Genomic DNA, 19007 nt, shown 5'->3' with positions numbered 1-19007 from the left:
TTGGCACTCCCGTTTCGGCGGAGTAATCCTGGAAACGGTAGTGTGGTGTTATGGGCGGTTTTGGACAGAGCCGATAGGTATCAGGGCTGGAGAAGAAAGAGACAGCGGCATCTATAGTGGATCCTGGGAAGCAGTGGCAGAGTTGCGTAGGAGAAAAGGAAACGGGGCGAGGAGGAAGAAAAGAAAGAGTTTCCGGTGGAGAATAGTGGAGGCCGCACGTGCCCTGAAAGAAAAAAAGGAAACAAAATCGGTGATCGTTGAGACGACGATCCCACCAAGACATCAGCGGCAGGCATCAACATCAGCAGAAGCGGCGGACATCGGCAGCAGCATCCCGGTACTGGCCAGGCCGGAAAACTGATGCGAGAACCGTCAGCGGAGCACCGGCACCAAGGAACCGTCAGCGGAGCACCGACTGGAGACACGTTTCTGTCCCCACACACCAGCCCCCCGGGGAAAGAATCCGGACTTCAAAGCAGAAATACACACACACGATTCACACACACCCACCTTCATCCACCCACATCACACACAACCCACGCATGTATACCCTCATTTATAACACATCACATAACATCAACACATTTCGCACATCTACACCCGTCCGACCCACAATTAAACAATATATCATGATCATATAAAAAAACACCACGATCAAACGTAAACATCAGCAAGCATCAGGAAGCAACAACTTTTATCAAAGGGGGCTGCCAATTCGGCCGAAATAGGGTTTATTTTGTTGTTAGTATTTTTGTGTTAGTATTTGTTTCCTTTATATAAACCTAGATTATTAATTAATAATGTTCAAGTTAAATATGAAAATATAGTGGATATAAAAATGAAAATTTGAAAAGAGTCATGAGTGAATAGAAAACGGTAGTTGGGTGGGACGAGAGCGAGAAGAAGAGCGGGACCCTGAATATGAAAAGGGAGCGAATTCAAAAGGTGGCGCTCATGGAAGGGTGGGACCCTGCTAGGGATAACGAAACCAACTATCCCCGCTGACGAAAGTGCCAACGAGGACAAGTCTGTCCTATAAATTAGATTTGTTTTTTTTGTATGTTTTTTTTTTGTTTTTTTGTTTTGTTCAATCCGTCCCCTGGCTTATCGGGTCGGAAACACCCCTGACTTCCCCGTGAGCTAGCTGGGAACGATAGGCCAGGGTGGCAAAGAGGCGGATCATAACAGGTATAAAAAACACGCTAACAAAACGAGAAATGTGCGTAATGCACAACTGATTCCTATACGGAAGATCCAGAAGATCGATTACAAATCTGAGCTAAAGCAAATGTTTTTGTTGGTTTTTGTTTCACAGCCCTCAATTGAAGTGTAATGACTGACTGTTATTAGAAATTTGTTTCGTGAAGATCGATATTTTGGCCATAATTTTCATATATAGTTTTCATCTTCAAGATATTTTCTCTTCAGGATTGCTTTATTTTGAGTCGAGTAATATTAATTAATTAATTTTATGTGCTGAAAATAAGAATTTATTGCATGCAAATTTAGATTTGCTTTATATTTGCTAAAACTTTGTCGAGTCGATAGGTACCTTTGAAACTTGGTCCCTTTAAATATTAGTCATGACGCTGGTATTAGCTCCCTACCCGCGTACGGTCACACTGTCCAAGTGCATTAAGTGTGAGTGCGTGTGCGCGCTTGTGTGTGTGTGTGTGCGTACGTATTAGTGGCGTATAATTGTAGCGACAACGAAAATAAATGAATAAATAAATGCATATTGAAGACGAATGTTATGTGCACATCAGTACAGCATCTATCGGAAAGATGACTAGCTAGTTGATATATAGCTCACACACACCCACACCCACACCCTCACCGATCCCGATCGCTGGAAACGAGAAACACCTCGAGCGGCCGCACACACACATCGAGAGGTGGTGGTGGTAATCGGAACGGTAAGTTCGACTGATAAACTTATCACACAACGATAATTCTAATTTCGTCTATGTTCTCTCTCTCTTTCTCTCTCCCACACCGTCTGTCTAAATTTCTTGTATATCTCCCTCCCGCTCGCGCTCTGTCTGTGGCTTTTGTGTATTTTATATTATTAATATTTTTGGATGTGTGGCACAGGAAGAGAGCTGAGTGCTGAGTAGCGGTAAAAATTCGAAATCCGGAACGGAACAGAACGGGGCCCAGACAGACAGGCAGACAGGCAGGAAATACAAAATAATTGAATATTCAAGAGACGTGCCGTGCCGTGGGCCAGCAGCAACAGCCACAGCAACAATTGCCAGGGCAACAAATTGGACGATGGCCACTGGCGGCGGCAGCATCGAGATGCCAGACCATCGGAAGCGGAACACCTTCACCAGCTATGTGGCGCCCTTGCCGGGAGATATGCGCGCCACGGCGGACACAAATGAATGGTGCCTGCCCAGCGACCTGAGGGACGTGCATCTGGCCCGGCCCCGGCTTCTGCAGGGCGAACAGATTGTGGCCTCGGCCCCTGCCTACATGTACTCGCCCATCGATCCCATGGACAGTGGCAGCGGCAGTGGCAGTAGCAGCAACAGCAACAGTGGTGGCAACAGCGAATCCAATCGGCCGCATAAGGAGGCCACCTTCGGACTGCTGAGCGTGACCAACTTCAAGTTGGCCTTTGTGCCTTTACATGCCAGACGGCCCACGGCAACGGCGCCCCTTTGCGACCTGTATCAGGAGAACCTCTATCTGGGGCGGAACGATGTGACCCTGAACAACATCGACCAGATCTACACCATCGCGGAGCTGGGCAGAGCGGCTAGTGCGCTGCAGGCGGCGCGCATGGCCAGCAACAGCAGCCGCCGGAAGAAGCTGGAGCCCTTCAAGCAGCACACGATCAATGGACGGATTGCCGCGTTGCACATCATCTGCAAGAACTTTCGGCTGCTCAAGTTCGCCTTCCAGCAGCAGGACTCTAAGCTGAGCGGAGTCAGCGATCACGGCAAGCTGATAGCATCGGCCCTGGTACGCTTTGCATATCCGATGCGGCACGATCTGAGCTTTGCGTATGCCTACCGTGAGCCGTACTACTCGACACTCGGCGCCTCGGGGGTCAGCATGTACGCCACGAAGAACGACTGGGCGCGGGAGCTGATCAGATGCGGTGCCACTGAGTGGCAGGTGGTGAGTAGCAACAGTGTCCAGCTGCTGCAGAATCCACTGCAGGCGGGCAAGTACTCCGTGCCGCCGCACTTTGTCATACCCAAGAGCTGCAGCGTCGATCGTTTCCTCGACCTGTCGCGTGCCTTCTGTGACTCCCGTGCCGCCTTCTGGGTCTACAGCTACGGCAGCAGTGCCGCCTCCCTGGTACGCCTGGCCGAGCTTCAGCCAGCGGCCCAACAGGACACCAAAGTGGAGAACATCATGCTGGAGCTGGTGCGCAAGTGTGACGAGCGCAAGCAACTGAAGCTGCTCCAGCTAACGGATCGTCTGCCCAGCACACAGGACGTCCTGCGGGCCTACCAGAAGCTGAGACGCCTCTGCACGCCGGAGACGCCTGAAAAGTTCATGCTGCAGGATGACAAGTACCTGGGGCTGCTGGAGAAGACCAACTGGCTGTTCTATGTCTCCCTGTGTCTGCGCTACTCCAGCGAGGCGGCGGCCACCCTGCGCTCTTCGACCACGTGTGTTCTCCAGGAGTCCAACGGCCGGGACCTGTGCTGTGTGATCAGCAGTCTGACCCAGCTGCTACTCGATCCGCACTTCCGTAGCATCGATGGCTTCCAGTCGCTGGTGCAGAAGGAGTGGATCGCCCTCGAGCATCCCTTCCAGCGTCGGCTCGGACATGTCTACGCGGCGACCAATGGCGGCGAGCAGGTCCTCGAGAGCGAACAGAGCCCCGTCTTCCTGCTCTTCCTCGACTGTGTGTGGCAGCTGCTGCAGCAGTTCCCCGACGAGTTCGAGTTCTCCCAGACATATCTGACGACGCTGTGGGACGCCTGCTTCATGCCCATCTTCGACACGTTCCAGTTCGACAACCAGGCTCAGCGGGTGCGTGCCGTCAAGAACTCGCCGCTGGTCCTGCGTCCCGTGTGGGACTGGAGCGAGCAGTTCACCGACAAGGACAAGATGTTCTTCAGCAATCCACTCTACCAGCGTCAGAGGAACGAGGCAATGTCACATTCATCATCGGCGGGCCTTCAGAGCCGACGCTCTCTGGCCGTGGGCCAGCCGGGAATGGCTGCATCGACGCCGTCGCGCAACACCATCAATCCGCAGCTGTTTGCAACGCATTCGTCGGTGCCGCAGGACCGGTACCTGCTGCCGGCGCACCGCATTTTCGATCTGGCCGTGTGGGACCAGTGCTATTATCGGTGGCTGCCCGTCCTCGACATCCGAGGCGGTGGCCAGGCCCAGGTAGATCTCTTCCATCGCCTGCTGCTCGGCAACATAGCCAAGGTGCAGCGTTGCCTGGAACTCCAGAACTTCGACGATCTGCCCGATGCCTACTACGAGGCCACCGGGGAACAGAGGCCCAACCAACAGCAGACCAGCTCCCAAGACGGTGGTGCGCCAAATGTCGACCAGGATGGAGAACCCATTGAGTACGTAGACGGAGTGGAGAGGCGACGCAAAACGAAGGTGGCCACACCGACGAACAGCCTCAACACTGTCGGGGGCTCCTTGCAGCTGGCGACGCTCTCCTCGTTCTTCCCGTTCGGCAATCCGATTGCCGGAGATGCGCCCCACCAGCTCTACGACATTCTGAGCAGCAGCACGGAACTCTTGCTGGACACCTCGTCCATTCTGGACAGATCGTCGATTGTGTGAGCCGTGTGCTTAACCCTTGTGCGGGCACCCGTACCATATTCCTCCAGTCACGCACAATCGCAACAGCAGACGCAGCCGCACTTGTCGGCAGACTTTGGATCGGATCCACATCCCATATAACCACCCCCATCCCCCAGATGTATACATTGTTCCAATCCGCTGTTTACTTTTAAAGCTGAACTTTCGAAGTATTAAACACAAAAAACACTAACAAGAAACTAACTTTTTTACATATGGCATATCGCTTTTAACAAATTTGATTATTGTTAACTAATAAGCAAGTTATCGCATAAGTTTTTTTTATTATTATTACTATTATTACTTCCTACGTTCCGCACACCACACACAACCAGCAACAAGCAGCACGCAGTGGCTATATGGCGGCATACGTTATAGGGAGTTCAATACCATATAACAAACGACAAGCAATCGACATAAAACAATACGACAAGAGAGAAACAAAACAAAACAAAACAAAACACCAACTAAATCAATATGTATTATATTGTATGTAACTAAATATCGATTAAATATATGTATATTTAAAATAAATCAAAAATTTAAAAAGGTTTTTCTTTCAATTCGTTTTTTATTATTTAAATTAAAGCAGATCTAAAAATAATCAAATCTACCAGTATATTTTTTAATATTTTGAAAATTACTTTGAACTCAGAACGAAATTCAAATTGCTTTTATATTATCACATTTGGTAACATTATGCGATATAGATTCAAAAGATCTTGGTGGACTAATTAAATAGTTAAACAAATATATGTATTTATGTACATAGGTAAATATTTCCATCATTTTCTGTTAATTATTTTTTTTTATGTCTAGCGCTTCTTAATTAAAATATTTTTTTCTGGAATAATAGCTGAAAAAGAAAATAAATATACTTGCCAATTAATGATTAATGACCTTGATGGCCGCTTTCGATCGATTCAATGCTAAAGTATAGGAATCCAAATTCCAAATGATGGTGGGGGCTGTCATTTCTTCCCGAACACACACAAGGGTTAAAGCACGACCCCCGATGTCGATAGTCGATTGATCTTCGATAGACTCTTGACTAAGTTCATTAACAGTTACATTTTGCATGGCATGAACATATAAAGGAATTTCCTAAACGTTGATTAAATAAAGATAAGTGGTAAGTGGAGGGTTCGTCACAGGATGGACACCAAGGGGAAGCCGCAGTTGGAAACGGATTCGAAGCCACAGCCGCAGGTAGAGACCCAGACTGAACTGCTCTCGCATCAGCAATCGCAACAGCTGACGGATGACCTACTAGAAACGACCATACCCCCTCGGCGTCCACGTCGCCTGGGCCCCCCCATGCCGTCCGACGATATGTTGCGCCTCTCCATAGCGGACAATCTCATGCAGATTGTGGGAAATATGACAAATGACGAGTACCAGCGACAATGTTGCGAGATCTTTCAGGTGAGCGAACTGACGCACGGTGTCCACGGCCAGATCCTGGCCGCCCTGCAGCACATAGACGAGCAGCGGCAACGACCAGGTGGTCATAGATGATAGCCCATCAAAATCATGGACAACATAAGTTTCTGTATCAGTTAAACATTTAATAATAAACAATTGCTAATAATTAGGATTGTGGGGAGGTGTAGAGGGTTTTGATCTGGCGCCTACTACTTTTTCTTTTCCTCCGTATTGGGCTCCTGCTTGGCCTCCTCGGCCTTCAGCAGCTCGGAGATAATGCCGACCTTCTTCAGTTCCTCAATCAGATCGCCGCTTTGATGCAATTGCATCAAGATGTCACAGCCGCCAACGAACTCCCCATCGATGAACACCTGGGGGATGGTGGGCCAGTCAGTGAACTCCTTGACGCCTATAAGAAGATTTGCTTGAGTGTAACAGTTCAAACTAGAATTTTAATATGCTGCAACTCACCTTGACGCAGGGCCTCGTTCTGGAGGACATCGTGAGCGTCGTACTGTACGCCATGCATTCGCATGATCTGCACTACGGCGTTGCTGAAGCCGCAGCGGGGTGCCTGGGGATTTCCCTTCATGAAGACGACCACCTTGTTGGTGCGCACCAGTTTTTCGAGCGTGGATTTGTCCACAACATCGGCCGCAGAGGCCGGTGGGGAAGCATCGGCGCTGTACCAGCGGGTGGAACGTGTTGCTGTGGCCGCTACATGGTTGCTGGTTAGCGGAGCACGCGCGTAGCTCTGACGCAACAAAGTTTGGCAAATTCTGTTCATTTTATTAAATTTATTTCCACCGACTTATCTAATTTAAAACAACAACAATGTAGTCAATGAAGGTAGCGATGTGAATTTGACAAACTACTTCGATCGCATCGCATGCAATGTTACGATATTTTGTCTTTTTCTATCGAACTTGATTTGATTTACGGATTAGGATATTCAGGGGCTTGTTTTGGGATAGCCCTTTCGTTTCCAAAGAATCAAAAACGCTTTAATTCGTTGGCCTAGTTAGTCAATCTAATTATCACTTCCTTCAAGCTGCTGATTTAAGACTGAATCATCAAAAGTATCGATAGGGACAGTATTTTTGTTTTCAAGCCTATACATAACATTGCAAGATATTAAGCAGGCAATTTAGGTTCATTTAATATAATTAATATAATTTTTCAGTAAATTATAAAGCGTACGATTTTCCACAAAACTCTGAGAAGTTCCGCCTATCGCACAAAAATATCGTTGCTATTGCAAACAACAAATACCCTAAAAATATATTTCTATATGCATCAATATATATCAAAAAATTGTTCAACGAAAAAATGAGTCGTCATTTTGAATGGCTAAAGGTATGGACAACAGGCAAAAACAGCCAGGGAAAATTGCAAGGTTCGTACAAACCTTACCTCACTGAAATCGATAAATTAGGCCCTTTTTCCCTTTTTCTCTTGTCCATATCCTCTTCTTCCACCCATTATGTAGCAAGTGTGAAGTTACCGTGTAGTTCTGTAGCTGGATTGGAGAAATATCGATGGTTGCGGACATCGATGTTTGCGATGTTTTGGGAGCAAATCATCGATGTTCCATCGATGTTTTTCAAATTTTCTAATTCTATGCCCCCTAGAAACTAGATAACGTTATCCCTGCATTATCCATTTAAGGTCTTACGCTCGGACTAAAGTTCCCTCTAACACATTATATCCAACACCAATTCCCATTATCTTATCAAATTACTAATACTTACGTACCTTTCCTGTATTTAGTAATTGTATATGTATGTATTTTAAATGCATGCTTTGTTCTTTTAGTAAGTTTAAATCTAATTTTCCGCGAATATTAATCTATTAGCTATCTATAATATAATATAAGCTATCGGTTGGCCGGGGAAGGGCTGCGTTTTGCCTGGGATCCGCGCTTAACAGCCTTTTGCTGGTGTCACACGGGCCACTTGATGGTGTAGAAATTGCATCGCCACCTGAAACATGCAGTCATTGCATACCAAAGTGTATATTTAAAATTTTTGTAAAGATTAAAAAATTACATATATTAATAATAAATTTTCTTTTTACACTAGGTTCAGTTATTGAGTTTTGGACTAAGTTTTTTTTTAAAAAAGGATAAGCATAGGAGCCTAGTTGGCAAAAAGTTAGTTGCAATTTTCGATTTTCCGAATATATCTTGTTCCACTTATTAATAGTGGAGTGATAACTGTGGCTGAGCGAAAAGGGGTAGAAATAAATCCTGTGAGCAAATACTTTAAGCTAATTTCATCTCTATATCAAATACATTAATAATAGAGTAAATAACCTACAAGTGCTTCTAGTGTAAAATCGAAAAACATCGATGTTTGAGAGAAAACATAGATGTCTACTTACACCAAACATCGATGACATCGGTGTTAACATCGATGTTAACATCGATGTTTCTCCATATTTAATATTTAATCGATAAGTTTACACTGTTTACGGAGTTTGTGCGAGTTTTGTGCGGTAAATTTTGCACGACAAAATTAATATTAATTAATAAAAGAACAATCAATTAGCACCGATTCTTTGATCAATAAAACTTGTGCGCGTTTGTTTCCAGGCCCATGTTTTTTTAATATATTTTTCTTGCTGTTCTGTGAGTGAAAATGGAATCGAAACAAATGCAGCCGCCTGTGGGATGCTGTTTCCCCTACGCGCGCGATTCTTTTTCGAGCCGGGTCTCTCCCCTACTAATTGTGATAAATCCTATGGTTATAGTCGGAATCGGGGATATACATATATATTGTAGGAGAGGGTTACAGTGGGGCGGCGGGCGGTACAGCAACAGCAGCAGCAGGTCGCGATAACAAAACATTGTTTACCTCCGACGAGACCCCGCAGCGGCAGAGCAACCCCCAATCAGAATTATTTACTAAGGGTTAAATTATTGTCTCAGTGTGTGTGAGTGTTTCGTGTTTTGGTCTCTCTTCTGATTCGGTTTTTTCTATCTTTTTGTTCTAATCTCAATTTTTTGTATACTCTGGTGAGTGGTGCAGGGGCAGACCAGGCAATGATGAGCTCATTGATAAGACACTCTCCCCGCAAACAGACACTCTCCCACATATACTCTCTCTCTCTCTCCATCTCGCTATATTTCTCGTTCGGCTAGCCCAAGCCTCCCCCAAGGAATATGGAGTACGAGGTTAGGCATTGGCCCCCCATGGGTGCACACATATGTACATGAATGCATTAGTGTGGTGCTACACACACGCATAGGTTCTTTTGGCTCTCGTCGAATTCTGGCACGCAATGTCATTTGTTTTTGGATGGCCCTACCCCACCTTACATTGAATATAACTTGCCCGCGCCCAATTCACTTTCAACGTTTACGTCATGTGCCGCCCCGGCCCCGGCCCTGCTCCGGCTACAAACCCACCCCTCCCCCGCCCTCACCAACGGTTGAGCTGTTCTATTTTCTGCCCAGCAATTCGCATTAATTTTATTTGAACTTTGATAAAAATATATACACATGTACATGCATCTTTATTAACAATAAAAGCAAATCACGCGCAAAGTTTATCAAGTGGCACCCCGCAGCGGGGATTCCTACGTGTGATTGAAAACTGACGATTGTTTTTATATTAATTCAATTCCATTTTGCGCATTTCATCTGATCGTCAGTGTGTGTACATGTGCATATGTGCATATACGTATGTATATTTTATGCTAAGCAAGTTGCTGGAGACGCCGCCGCCCCAAAAGCAGAAAGCTTCTACAGTCAGAGATATACAAATACGATTAAAGATGAAAAAAAAACAGAAGAGAAGAAAGAACAAACACAGACAGAAAAGCAACAATAAAAACATTCGGGGAGAGAAACAGTGTAGCATACTTTCGGGCCGCGTCACAAAAAGCTCCCTATAAAATACCCTGGCGGCGATCCTTTGCGTTCGGCAAACCACTTTGCTACCCTCTAAAGTTTAGGTATACCCGATCATCCATTGGATTGTTCATCCAAACATTCCATAGAGCAGCTACAACTTATAGATAGTACAAAATTAGAAGCATAACAATAGGGATATAGAGAGTGCGAACAGGGAAAGTGACAATATCACAGACCAGATCGGAAAATAAACAATACCATAAAGGGCCAAGTGTTTTGTCTGGAAGTGCATCTAGAACTTCGGCTACCGAAGTTTCGTTTACTTTTTTTGTTTCTACGACTATTGTTGTTGTTGTTTCTCCGTTTAGAACAGGAGAAAGAGAACTTTTCGAGAGCAGTGCAGAGAGGAGCTTTTTGGATATAAAAATCGAACAGCAAAAAAATAGTACACCACCCAACCATCCATCCACCATGGGAAACATACACACAACGGGTCCGAATGAGGCGTTAATTGTTTCAGGTAAGTTCTCCCCCTCAACTCCCCATTCTTCTACGAGTATCCGTTCAGCCCTCATTGCAGCAGCACCGCCCCTTTCTGGGGGTTACAGCCGCCTGTTGACTTATTTTCAAACGTTGCAATTAGAAAACCGCATGTTGACAGGGCGACAGGGCGACAGGGCGGCAGGGCGACAGAGCGACAGGGTCGTATAATTGAAGCCAGGGCTGGATGCCAGTGGGAATTTCTTTTTCGATATAGAATATAATATAACATTTTCGTAGTGTTCTTTGAGATGCATTTTCCATATAAAAAGCTGCCAACAGCTGACTGGCCAGTGTGACCACAGTCTGCCGCTGGCTAAATATGCATATGGGTATTGCCATGATGTCAGGACAAATCGTACACGTTGCAAGTGGTAAAAAGGTCAAAATAAGACGGTTTCTTTTCCATTTATAAAGAACCTCAGGTACCTTTTTTGGGCAAACCAATGCTTTCGCATGGGGCACAAATATAAATGGTTTTCGCGGCGATCAATTCCAACGCGGATTTCAGCGAAAGTTGGGGCAATATATTGATGCTAATTTCTTCCAAATGTGCATTGATGCTTTTTTAAAATGGCTTTGATTTGTAGTTTTTTTTTTGTATTGAATTTAAAACTTACAAAATATACCTTTTAGCGGTACTGAGAACATTTTCTGGTATTTTTTTTAGATAATTCAATAGACTTTAAGGAAACATGTTCTTTCTTATAGGAGAAAATACTAAAGGAAAACATGACCATAAAAATACTAAAAAATACCGAAAAAGCGTGCTTTTGCTTATTTTAATAGGTTTTCAGATTAAGTTAATGAAATTATATGTCAATTGGATAGATTGAAAAATAATATCGGTACAAAAGGACATGGAAATGTGTTTATATTGACTTTAGATTTGTTTGCCAGGGTTGAGATTTCCACGCAAAAGCCCGTATGTATTTGAATATTGAAATATTGAAGTCATTTAATCAATGTTTCCCTGTGCCACTCGAACACATTCGTAAAATAATGCGAATAGCGTGGATTTACTGTACAAGTGTCCCATTGCAACACGGGCATACGATGAAATTCCCAAAAAATACCGAAAAATGCAATATTGGGTTTCAGATAAATCCGCAAAATTGCGGCATTCACTATATTCAATAAGTTGTATTTGTTTATTATGTGGGTTGCGGGAACACTTATATATTATGGATCTACTTTTTAATATGCTTTAATATTTCTTAGTCTTCTTCAGTTTCCATATTATAAAATGTTATAATTGGAAATGCCATAAAATATAAAATTTTAATACTAAAAGCTTGGATGAAACGACTACGGTCACACTGCGGTGCTCTGCAGCTCTGGGGACTGGAAAGCTTTTGCCTCCTGTGGGGGGGGATATTGAATGTTTCACACAACAAGAAGGAAAAAGGAAGCGATAAGCAAGAACACTGATAACCACTTGTATGCCCACAACCCTGATGACACTGCATCCCACCCACCCTCCCCTTCTCCATCTAAGCACAGGCACAGACAGCTTCCGAGTCAAACCACCCCCTGTTGTTGCTGTTGATGATGATGCCCGGGCCTGTGCCTGTGCCCGTGCCCGTGCCTGCTGCGCCCGGGCCTGTGCCACATCCAAAGCGGCTTTCAACCCTTGTGCGGTCGCGGTCTTGGGTTAATGCACTCTCCAGGCAACACAACCCCCAGGGCCTACGCCTACCCCACCATCTCCCCGGCTGTCTCGAAGGACAGACGGACTCGTTAAGGTAATTCCATTTAATTAACTCTCCAAGTCGACCTCCTTCCAACTCGCATCCTCGAATCGAATCTATTCCTACACTGCCCTTCAACTCCAGTCGGAGCGTATCATGTCCGCCGCCTTCTCCCCGATCATGAAGGCCGCCGCATTGGTGTGGGCCGTCGGCGGCACGGGAATGATGCTGGTGTCCACCACCCGCAGCCGCCTCATGCCGTGGACCCGCAGCTGGGGACTGACCACGGCGGTGGGATCGCTCGCGGGACCCATGCGACAGGTGGCCACCTGGTGGTGGAGCGTGTACGAGAGGGTGCGGATGGAGCAGCGCCAGTAGTCGTCGGAGGCGAAGGCCAGGGACTCGCAGCCAGGCACAGGGTGTTCCAGGAGGCGGGCGCCAATCGACTGGAGGGCGGGCATCTTGGAGATGCGAATGGCCTCCTTGATGCCATCGAGGATGTACTCCACATCCTCCTCGGCCACAAAGTACTTGGGATCGATTTTGGGCCAGCCCAAGGGATTGCGATCCCGCAGCCACAGGCGGCCGACGCTCTGCGGATGGAATTGCATCACCAGGAGCGTGAAGTGATCCTGCCTGGCCTGGGCCAGCTGCCTGTACATCCTGTCGTAGATCTCGTCCTTGAAGTTTGCGCCCAGCTTGAGGGCCGTTCCCTCGTCGCTGGCCAGGCTCCCCAACACCATGATCAGCTCGATGTCGGGCCAGTCCTGGGGCAGGTTCGACCGGCCGGTCTTCAGGAAGGCCAGGGCCTCCACACCGCCAATGGAGCTGAGCTTGGTGGCCGGATTCCCCGCCAGCAGATACGACAGCACCTCGGCGGCCGTCACTCGGGACGTGAAGGTCGTCTGGCCCGTGGTGTTGGTCACGAAGGTGGGCCCAAAGTGGCACATGTGATCGTAGAGGCGCTTCCCCACTGGCAGAGCCTGCACCAGCGGCACCCCAATGGCCTTGAGGTTGTCGGCCGGCCCGATGCCCGACAGCATCAGCAGCTGGGGGGAGTTGAAGGCCCCCGCCGACACGATGACCTCCTTCCGAGCCTTAAACGTGTAGGCCCTGCTATTGTAGCGGAACTCCACGCCGTAGGCGGACTTGGTCTCCGCATCGATGAGCAGTCGCGTCACCTGCGAGAAGGTGTAGATGTGCAGATTGGACTTGCGGTAGTCCCTCACTGGCTGGATGTACGCCGAGTAGGCGCTGTGTCGCCTGCCGTTGCGGGTGGTGGCCTGGACGTAGGAGACCCCCAGCTGTGACTCTCCGTTGTAGTCGGTGCGGGGCAGACCCGCCTCCACTGAGGCCTCCACGAAGGCGTGCACCAGCTGGGTGCGGTAGCGCACATCCTCGACGCTGAGGGGTCCGCTGTGGTTGTGGTACGGCGACTGCTCCAGGCCCTGCAGCTGGGCGGACTCGCTGCGAAGGAAGTAGGGAAGGACCTCCGCGTAGCTCCAGCCCGGATTGCCGGCGGAGGCCCAGCCATCGAAGTCCCGCCTGTTGCCGCGATTGTAGATCATGTAGTTGATGGAGCTGGTGCCGCCCAAGACCTTGCCCCGGGGCAGGGCGCACTCCTGGTTGTTCATGCCCAGGCAGGAGAGGCGCTGTGGCACAGAGTGGTAGCCCCAGTTGGAGGCCGTCTGCTGCAGATAGCCGGCCAGGACGGGCGTCAAGTGGCTAATGTTCTCCACGCCGCCCGCCTCGAGGAGGGCCACTTTCCAGCTGGGATTCTCCGAGAGTCGAGCGGCCAACGTGCAGCCAGCTGCCCCGGCTCCTATCACAATGAAGTCGTACGTGGCCAGATCCTGGGGCACTGAAGCAGCAGCAGAATTAACATGTATTCGAGGGAGATCCCCGGGGATCTTGGGCTGGGATCACTTACCATTCGGCCGCGTGGCCTGCTCCAGCAGATTGACCAGTCCCACCTGCTGCAGCTGGTCCAGCAGCCTCTGATTGCCGTTCGTCTGGACTCCACTGAGCAGGAACAGCGGCATAAGCAGGCAGCAGGTCAGCCGGAACTGTGGACTCCACATGATGGACTGCATTTGGGCCAATGGTGGACTCAAATGAGCTGCACCCGCGGGATGGGTGTTGCTTTTAAGCCATGGCCCTGGGACCGGAGCCCACTCCCAACGGAGTGACTCAGGCGCCACGGCAGAGGGGCCTTTTTAGGTGTTGCTGCTGCCGCTGTTAAACTCCCATCAAATGCCGTCCCCACCCACCTGTACCTGTAGCTCTGCCTGTAGTACTGCCCGTGCCATAAACACTGCATACCCTGTTCGCGCCTCCAGCTGGGAGCTGCGGTTGGAGGATAGGATGGGGTGCAAATTAACGGGTGCTCCAACGAGACAATCAAAAAAGAGTTAAATAAATTTAATTCATGGACAAAACAATAGAATGAATCATGGAAATATATAACCCAAAGAATCAAACTGGAATCAGCCACCAACTTGAAATAAAAACTGGAGTAAATGAACCGAAGAATAGAATAAAGAATCAAGAAATTAACAAAATAAGGAATGAATTAAATGAACCAAAAGCTCTTGAAAATAAAACAGAAATCTAAAATAAAATAAACAAAAAGGAAAGTTCAACTTACGGAATGGAAACAACATAAAATATAGGTTTAGGAAACTCTTAATTTTTCCTCTAAAACCCAATATATCATACAAAAAACTTAAAAACTTAAAATCCACAAAAAAATATAAATAAATTATTTATCATTGCTAAGATTCAAACAAAAGTGCAAATACAAAACATTTTTTAAGGCATCCGTCTTAAAATATCATGTGCTCAATAAATAATCAAGCTAAATATGTATGTATATATTATTATAATACTGACACTAAAACAAAAATTTAAGAGTAAAAATTTTAATTAAAGAAATATTCAGCATATGTAGGTTGATATAAACAACTATAAAAAAAAACAACTAAAGAACAATTGTGGCAAAACATTAAAAAAAAATAAAAATAAAAATATAAAAAAAAAAATACCAAAAAAAGTGAAAAAAATGAAATAGAATACAATTAAATTAAAATAAAGCAGAAAAAACTAAAACATAAAGCAAACAAAAAAAACAATTAAAAATATATATATACAAAAAAATATAATTGGAAAAAAACATAAAAAATAAATAAAATAAAAAACAAAAAGGAACAATAAAATAAATAAATTAAATATTATTAAAAATATAAAGGGGAAAAAAAATCAAAAAAATAAAAAAAAAATAAAATGAAACAAAAAGAGCATAAATATAACAAAGAATGAAGCAAAATTTCACCTCAGATCGAGAGGAATCAAGAACAAAAAAAAAAAAAAAAAGTAAATAAACAACAGAAATTAAAGATTAAAGAGAATAAAATAAGTCTGATGTAGAGACTAGAAACTGGACCAAACTGGAGAGAAATAGAGAGAGAGGGAACTAAAACAAAAATCAGTTTTAGTTTCCGATTAAAATACGGAAATCCATGGACCAATTAGCAAATCAAATCAAAAAACCAAAGCATAAAAGAAACAAATGCAAAGATTGAAAATGGATTGAAGGAATATCTAATAAAAGATCCAAACTAATTGGATTCTGCATGGATGGCTGGAGAATTATGTGTGGAATCAGGAGCAGAAGTGGCACGGCCAATACAGGGTATCCCCACGGACGATCAGAGGCCAGAGAGTTCTAAGCCTGGCCAAATGTGAAGGGAGAATGGCAAGATTCTCGCTTATTTGTTAAGTGTTGAATTCCATTTGCGTTCGTTTTGGGTTCGTTTAACTTTGGCGCGTGCTGGGCATCGCATCCCAATCCCAGTCCCAATCCCAGTCCCTCTGGGCACGCAGTTTTGAACTGCATTTAGTGTGGCAAATTCCATACGAGTGTATATATACCCAGACGACAGACAACAGACAGGCGACGCACTCACCGCGTGCTCTATTCATTCGCACTGGACTGTCATTGAACTTGATGTCTGATGAAACCAATTCAAACCCGTTTTGGATCGCATCGGTTCGGATTGGATCGTTTGGTGGCTTTATTAAGCTAGGTCATGACGACACCCGACTGCTCTCCGGCGTACAGCGGACTGGTTTGACCCTTTGCTTTCTTTGGGCTTTCTTTCTTTAAGCATTTTATTGACCCATTTACATAGATACGATACGATACGAGTTCTTTCCTCGGCAGCTCCTCAACTCCAGTCGGAGCGTATCATGTCCGCCGCCTTCTCCCCGATCATGAAGGCCGCCGCATTGGTGTGGGCCGTCGGCGGCACGGGAATGATGCTGGTGTCCACCACCCGCAGCCGCCTCATGCCGTGGACCCGCAGCTGGGGACTGACCACGGCAGTGGGATCGCTGGCGGGACCCATGCGACAGGTGGCCACCTGGTGGTGGAGCGTGTACGAGAGGGTGCGGATGGAGCAGCGCCAGTAGTCGTCGGAGGCGAAGGCCAGGGACTCGCAGCCGGGCACAGGGCGTTCCAGGAGGCGGGCACCAATCGCCTGGAGGGCGGGCATCTTGGAGATGCGAATGGCCTCCTTGATGCCCTCCAGCAGATACTCCACATCCTCCGGGGCCGAGAAGTACTTGGGATCGATGCGAGGCCACTCGAGGGGGTTGCGATTGTGCAGCCAGAGACGACCCACGGAGGCGGGGGCAAAGTGCATGATCAGGAAGGTGAAGTGATCCTGCTGCCTGAGAGCCAGCTCCTTGTACATCTTGTCGTAGATTTCCTGCCTGAAGTTGGCCCCCTTGGCCAGAGCCGTTCCCTCGTCGCTGGCCAGGCTCCCGGCCACCTGAACCAGCTCGATGTCGGGCTGCGTGGACGGGGTCCGGGCTCGCGGCACCTTCAGGAAGGTAAGCGTCTCCACTCCGCCAATGCTGGAGAGGAACGTGTCCGCCCGCCCCAGCAGAAAGTCCTTGATCACTGGGGGACCCAAATTGGCGCTGAAGAGTGTCTGGCCCGTGGTGTTGGTCACGAAGGTGGGCCCAAAATGGCACATGTGATCGTAGAGGCGCTTCCCCACTGGGAGAGCCTGCACCAGAGGCACCCCAATGGCCTTGAGATTGTCCGCCGGCCCGATACCCGACAGCATCAGCAGCTGGGGGGAGTTGAAGGCCCCCGCCGACAGGATGACCTCCTTCCGGGCGCGCACTCGATGACGCCGCCCCTGGTGGAGCAGCTCCACCCCGTAGGCGGACTTGGTCGCCTCGTCGATGAGCAGGCGGGTGGCCCGGGCCAGGGTGAGGATGTGCAGGTTCCGGCGCTGCTTCCGTATGGGCTCGATGTAGGCGCGGAAGGCGCTGTGGCGGCGACCCTTCAGGGTGGTGGCCTGGACGTAGGAGACCCCCAGCTGGGACTCGCCGTTGTAGTCGTTGCGCGGATGTCCTGCCTCCTGGGCGGCCCGCACATGGGCGTGGGCCAGCCTGCTGCGATAGCGCACATCCTCGACGCTGAGGGGTCCGCTGTGGTTGTGGTACGGCGACTGCTCCAGGCCCTGCAGCTGGGCGGACTCGCTGCGCAGGAAGTAGGGCAGGACCTCCGCGTAGCTCCAGCCCGGATTGCCGGCGGAGGCCCAGCCATCGAAGTCCCGCCTGTTGCCGCGATTGTAGATCATGAAGTTGATGGAGCTGGTGCCGCCCAAGACCTTGCCCCGGGGCAGGGAGCACCGGTTGTCGGGCATGCCGCGGCAGGCGTGGCGTTGCGGCTGCGACAGGTACCCCCAGTTGGAGGCGGTGGTCTGCAGCGAGGGTGCCATCAGCGGCACCTGGTGCATGATGTTCTCCACGCCGCCGGCCTCGATCAGGAACACACTCCACTGGGGGTTCTCGGACAGGCGGGCGGCCAGAGTGCAGCCAGCGGCTCCCGCCCCCACCACAATGAAGTCATAGCTGCCCAATGGCGCTGCGAATCACAAGAATGCTGGAGATCACTATGGGGAGCCATGGGCCAGGGCCGTCTTGCACTTACCGTCGCTGTAGAGCGGAACATTGACCACATTTCCGATGCCCAGGCGCCGCAGTTCCTCGATCTCGGGTGCTCGGCCTCGTCCTGGGTCGCCATTGCCATTGGGGATCTTCAGAATAAGTCCCAGAAGAACGGACGTCAGCAGCAGCAGCAGGTTCTCCATGGTGTTGTCGTAGCCGTACCTCTGGTTGTGTTACCTCTGCGCCGTTGACTGAACTCTGCGGCTGGCCGGCTGGCCGGTGAAATTGAACTTCTGGTTCGCACAGTGGGCACAGTGGGCACAAAATGAAACATTTTCCAACCACGCAAACACCAACGTACTGGAGCTCGTGTTGTATGGTATTAAAGGATGTTTTTTGGATGGAAAAAGTATCTTTTTTGGAACTATCTGTGGCATGGCACCCATATTGTATTCAAATATTCGGAGCGTACAGAAATCAAGAGGAATTTAATTTGATTTAAAGGCATCAATATTTCTTTTTTCTCTGAGTGTATATTATATTCAAAGAACACATAAATAAATATGCGATGTCGGATGCTAGACCATAAAATTAAAATATTTCTGGATATTAAATCGGTGACCTCGTATGGCTCATGCGCAATAAATACTGTTGCTCTTTCGGGGCACAAAATCATTCCAAATATTTTGATAATCAGTTTTTTTAAAAGTGGTTTCCAGCCACAACTTTGCAAAACA

The 19007-nt window shown here is 47.9% G+C and overlaps 6 protein-coding genes across 12 annotated transcripts in view; 3 read left to right on the top strand and 3 right to left on the bottom strand.

Moving 5' to 3' along the window:
- The first annotated feature begins 1629 nt into the window (after nucleotides 1-1629).
- Nucleotides 1630-5256, top strand: LOC108164536 (myotubularin-related protein 10-B). 2 transcript variants are annotated; one of them, XM_033397193.1, is made up of 2 exons: nucleotides 1630-1916; nucleotides 2099-5256. In XM_033397193.1, the coding sequence occupies exon 2, from the start codon at nucleotides 2275-2277 to the stop codon at nucleotides 4774-4776; it is 2502 nt and encodes an 833-aa protein (XP_033253084.1). In that variant the 5' UTR covers nucleotides 1630-1916; nucleotides 2099-2274; the 3' UTR covers nucleotides 4777-5256. The 2 variants fall into 2 exon arrangements, with proteins under 2 accessions (XP_033253084.1, XP_017155825.1); XM_017300336.2 differs by having other exon boundaries at nucleotides 2095-5256.
- Nucleotides 5257-5949: 693 nt separating this feature from the next.
- LOC108157134 lies at nucleotides 5950-6312 on the top strand. The gene has a single exon (XM_017289074.1). The coding sequence runs from the start codon at nucleotides 5950-5952 to the stop codon at nucleotides 6310-6312; it is 363 nt and encodes a 120-aa protein (XP_017144563.1).
- A 29-nt stretch (nucleotides 6313-6341) lies between these two features.
- On the bottom strand, nucleotides 6342-7097 carry LOC108164949 (glutaredoxin-related protein 5, mitochondrial). Its single transcript, XM_017300941.2, has 2 exons — nucleotides 6691-7097; nucleotides 6342-6628 (listed from the first exon to the last, which is right to left on the bottom strand). The coding sequence occupies exons 1-2, from the start codon at nucleotides 7004-7006 to the stop codon at nucleotides 6429-6431; spliced, it is 516 nt and encodes a 171-aa protein (XP_017156430.1). The 5' UTR covers nucleotides 7007-7097; the 3' UTR covers nucleotides 6342-6428.
- A 1519-nt stretch (nucleotides 7098-8616) lies between these two features.
- Nucleotides 8617-19007, top strand: part of LOC108155864 (flotillin-2) — a 107091-nt gene continuing 96700 nt past the window's right edge. For 2 of the 5 annotated variants that reach the window (XM_017287012.2, XM_017286986.2), the window contains exons 1-2: nucleotides 8617-8715; nucleotides 10444-10595. In XM_017287012.2, coding sequence (XP_017142501.1) covers nucleotides 10547-10595 — 49 coding nt within the window. In that variant the 5' untranslated portion in view covers nucleotides 8617-8715; nucleotides 10444-10546. Of the gene's footprint in view, nucleotides 8716-8747; nucleotides 8849-10443; nucleotides 10596-19007 lie in introns of those variants that run through there. The other 3 variants (XM_017287022.2, XM_017286995.2, XM_017287003.2) reach the window with 3 other exon arrangements.
- On the bottom strand, nucleotides 12358-14503 carry LOC108155822 (glucose dehydrogenase [FAD, quinone]). Its single transcript, XM_017286915.2, has 2 exons — nucleotides 14237-14503; nucleotides 12358-14167 (listed from the first exon to the last, which is right to left on the bottom strand). The coding sequence occupies exons 1-2, from the start codon at nucleotides 14397-14399 to the stop codon at nucleotides 12441-12443; spliced, it is 1890 nt and encodes a 629-aa protein (XP_017142404.1). The 5' UTR covers nucleotides 14400-14503; the 3' UTR covers nucleotides 12358-12440.
- Nucleotides 12401-18526, bottom strand: LOC108155841 (glucose dehydrogenase [FAD, quinone]). Of its 2 annotated transcripts, XM_017286961.2 has the most exons (3): nucleotides 18314-18525; nucleotides 16537-18247; nucleotides 12401-12444 (listed from the first exon to the last, which is right to left on the bottom strand). In XM_017286961.2, the coding sequence occupies exons 1-3, from the start codon at nucleotides 18471-18473 to the stop codon at nucleotides 12441-12443; spliced, it is 1875 nt and encodes a 624-aa protein (XP_017142450.1). In that variant the 5' UTR covers nucleotides 18474-18525; the 3' UTR covers nucleotides 12401-12440. The 2 variants fall into 2 exon arrangements, with proteins under 2 accessions (XP_017142450.1, XP_017142444.1); XM_017286955.2 differs by lacking the exon at nucleotides 12401-12444 and having other exon boundaries at nucleotides 16533-18247; nucleotides 18314-18526.

The sequence above is a fragment of the Drosophila miranda genome, chromosome XL, assembly GCF_003369915.1.
Source record: "Drosophila miranda strain MSH22 chromosome XL, D.miranda_PacBio2.1, whole genome shotgun sequence".
NCBI lineage: Eukaryota > Metazoa > Arthropoda > Insecta > Diptera > Drosophilidae > Drosophila > Drosophila miranda.
The sequence above is the reverse complement of the archived record's forward strand: the minus strand, read 5'-3'. Positions and strand labels throughout refer to the sequence as shown.